This window comes from Nanorana parkeri, unplaced genomic scaffold, assembly GCF_000935625.1.
Source record: "Nanorana parkeri isolate BGI_ZX_2015 unplaced genomic scaffold, ASM93562v1 scaffold3736, whole genome shotgun sequence".
NCBI lineage: Eukaryota > Metazoa > Chordata > Amphibia > Anura > Dicroglossidae > Nanorana > Nanorana parkeri.
In genome coordinates, this window is record NW_017310004.1 from 22967 (window position 1) to 23921 (window position 955).

Below are 955 nucleotides of genomic sequence, written 5' to 3' on the forward strand. Positions count from 1 at the left end.
GGGTACCAGAGGATGGGGATGTTGGCGCGCATGTGTGCTCAGGGTATCATTCTCTCTCCATGAAGCATGCGGATCTGGTAGAAGACGGGAGCTGTGTGGTGAACAGTCTGCTGAGCGGGGAGGTGACGCTGTGCCGCGGTAGTGTGGTGCAGAACTGCCACCTGGAGGTAAGTTGTGCCGGGGACACGCCCCCTTCCTGTCATCATCGGTGAGTGCCACTCCCAGCTTCCCGACACTGAGCTCTTCCCATAGGGTCCTCTTCATGTGGGCAGCGGGTGTCTCCTGACTGGCATTGCCGCAGAGGGAGGAGCCGAGCTGCGCGGGTACCGACTCAGTGATGTCATCCTCCAGGCCCATCCCATCCGTATCCAGGACCTCCCCCTGACTGTGTACAGCCTTCTGGGGGCCCACGACCAGCTGCAGGTAACGGATCTCGTATACTGACCTCTCATCCTCAGGGGCCCTCACTCATCCCCCACCGACCTCTCAGTGGCCCTCACTCATCCCCACCGACCTCTCAGGGGCCCTCACTCATCCTCACCGACCTCTCAGTGGCCCTCACTCATCCTCACTGACCTCTCAGGGGCCCTCACTCATCCTCACCGACCTCTCAGGGGCCCTCACTCATCCTCACCGACCTCTCAGTGGCCCTCACTCATCCCCACTGACCTCTCAGTGGCCCTCACTCATCCTCACCGACCTCTCAGGGGCCCTCACTCATCCTCACCGACCTCTCAGTGGCCCTCACTCATCCTCACTGACCTCTCAGGGGCCCTCACTCATCCTCACCGACCTCTCAGGGGCCCTCACTCATCCTCACCGACCTCTCAGTGGCCCTCACTCATCCCCACTGACCTCTCAGTGGCCCTCACTCATCCTCACCGACCTCTCAGGGGCCCTCACTCATCCCCACTGACCTCTCAGTGGCCCTCACTCATCCCCACCGACCTCTCAG

General features: G+C 61.9%; 1 protein-coding gene across 1 annotated transcript in view; it reads left to right on the top strand.

Moving 5' to 3' along the window:
* The window catches only part of FUK (fucokinase), a 16082-nt gene that overhangs the window by 6096 nt on the left and 9031 nt on the right, over positions 1 to 955 (top strand). Inside the window, 2 exon segments of the mRNA XM_018575285.1 lie at positions 10 to 167; positions 253 to 423. Coding sequence (XP_018430787.1) covers positions 10 to 167; positions 253 to 423 — 329 coding nt within the window.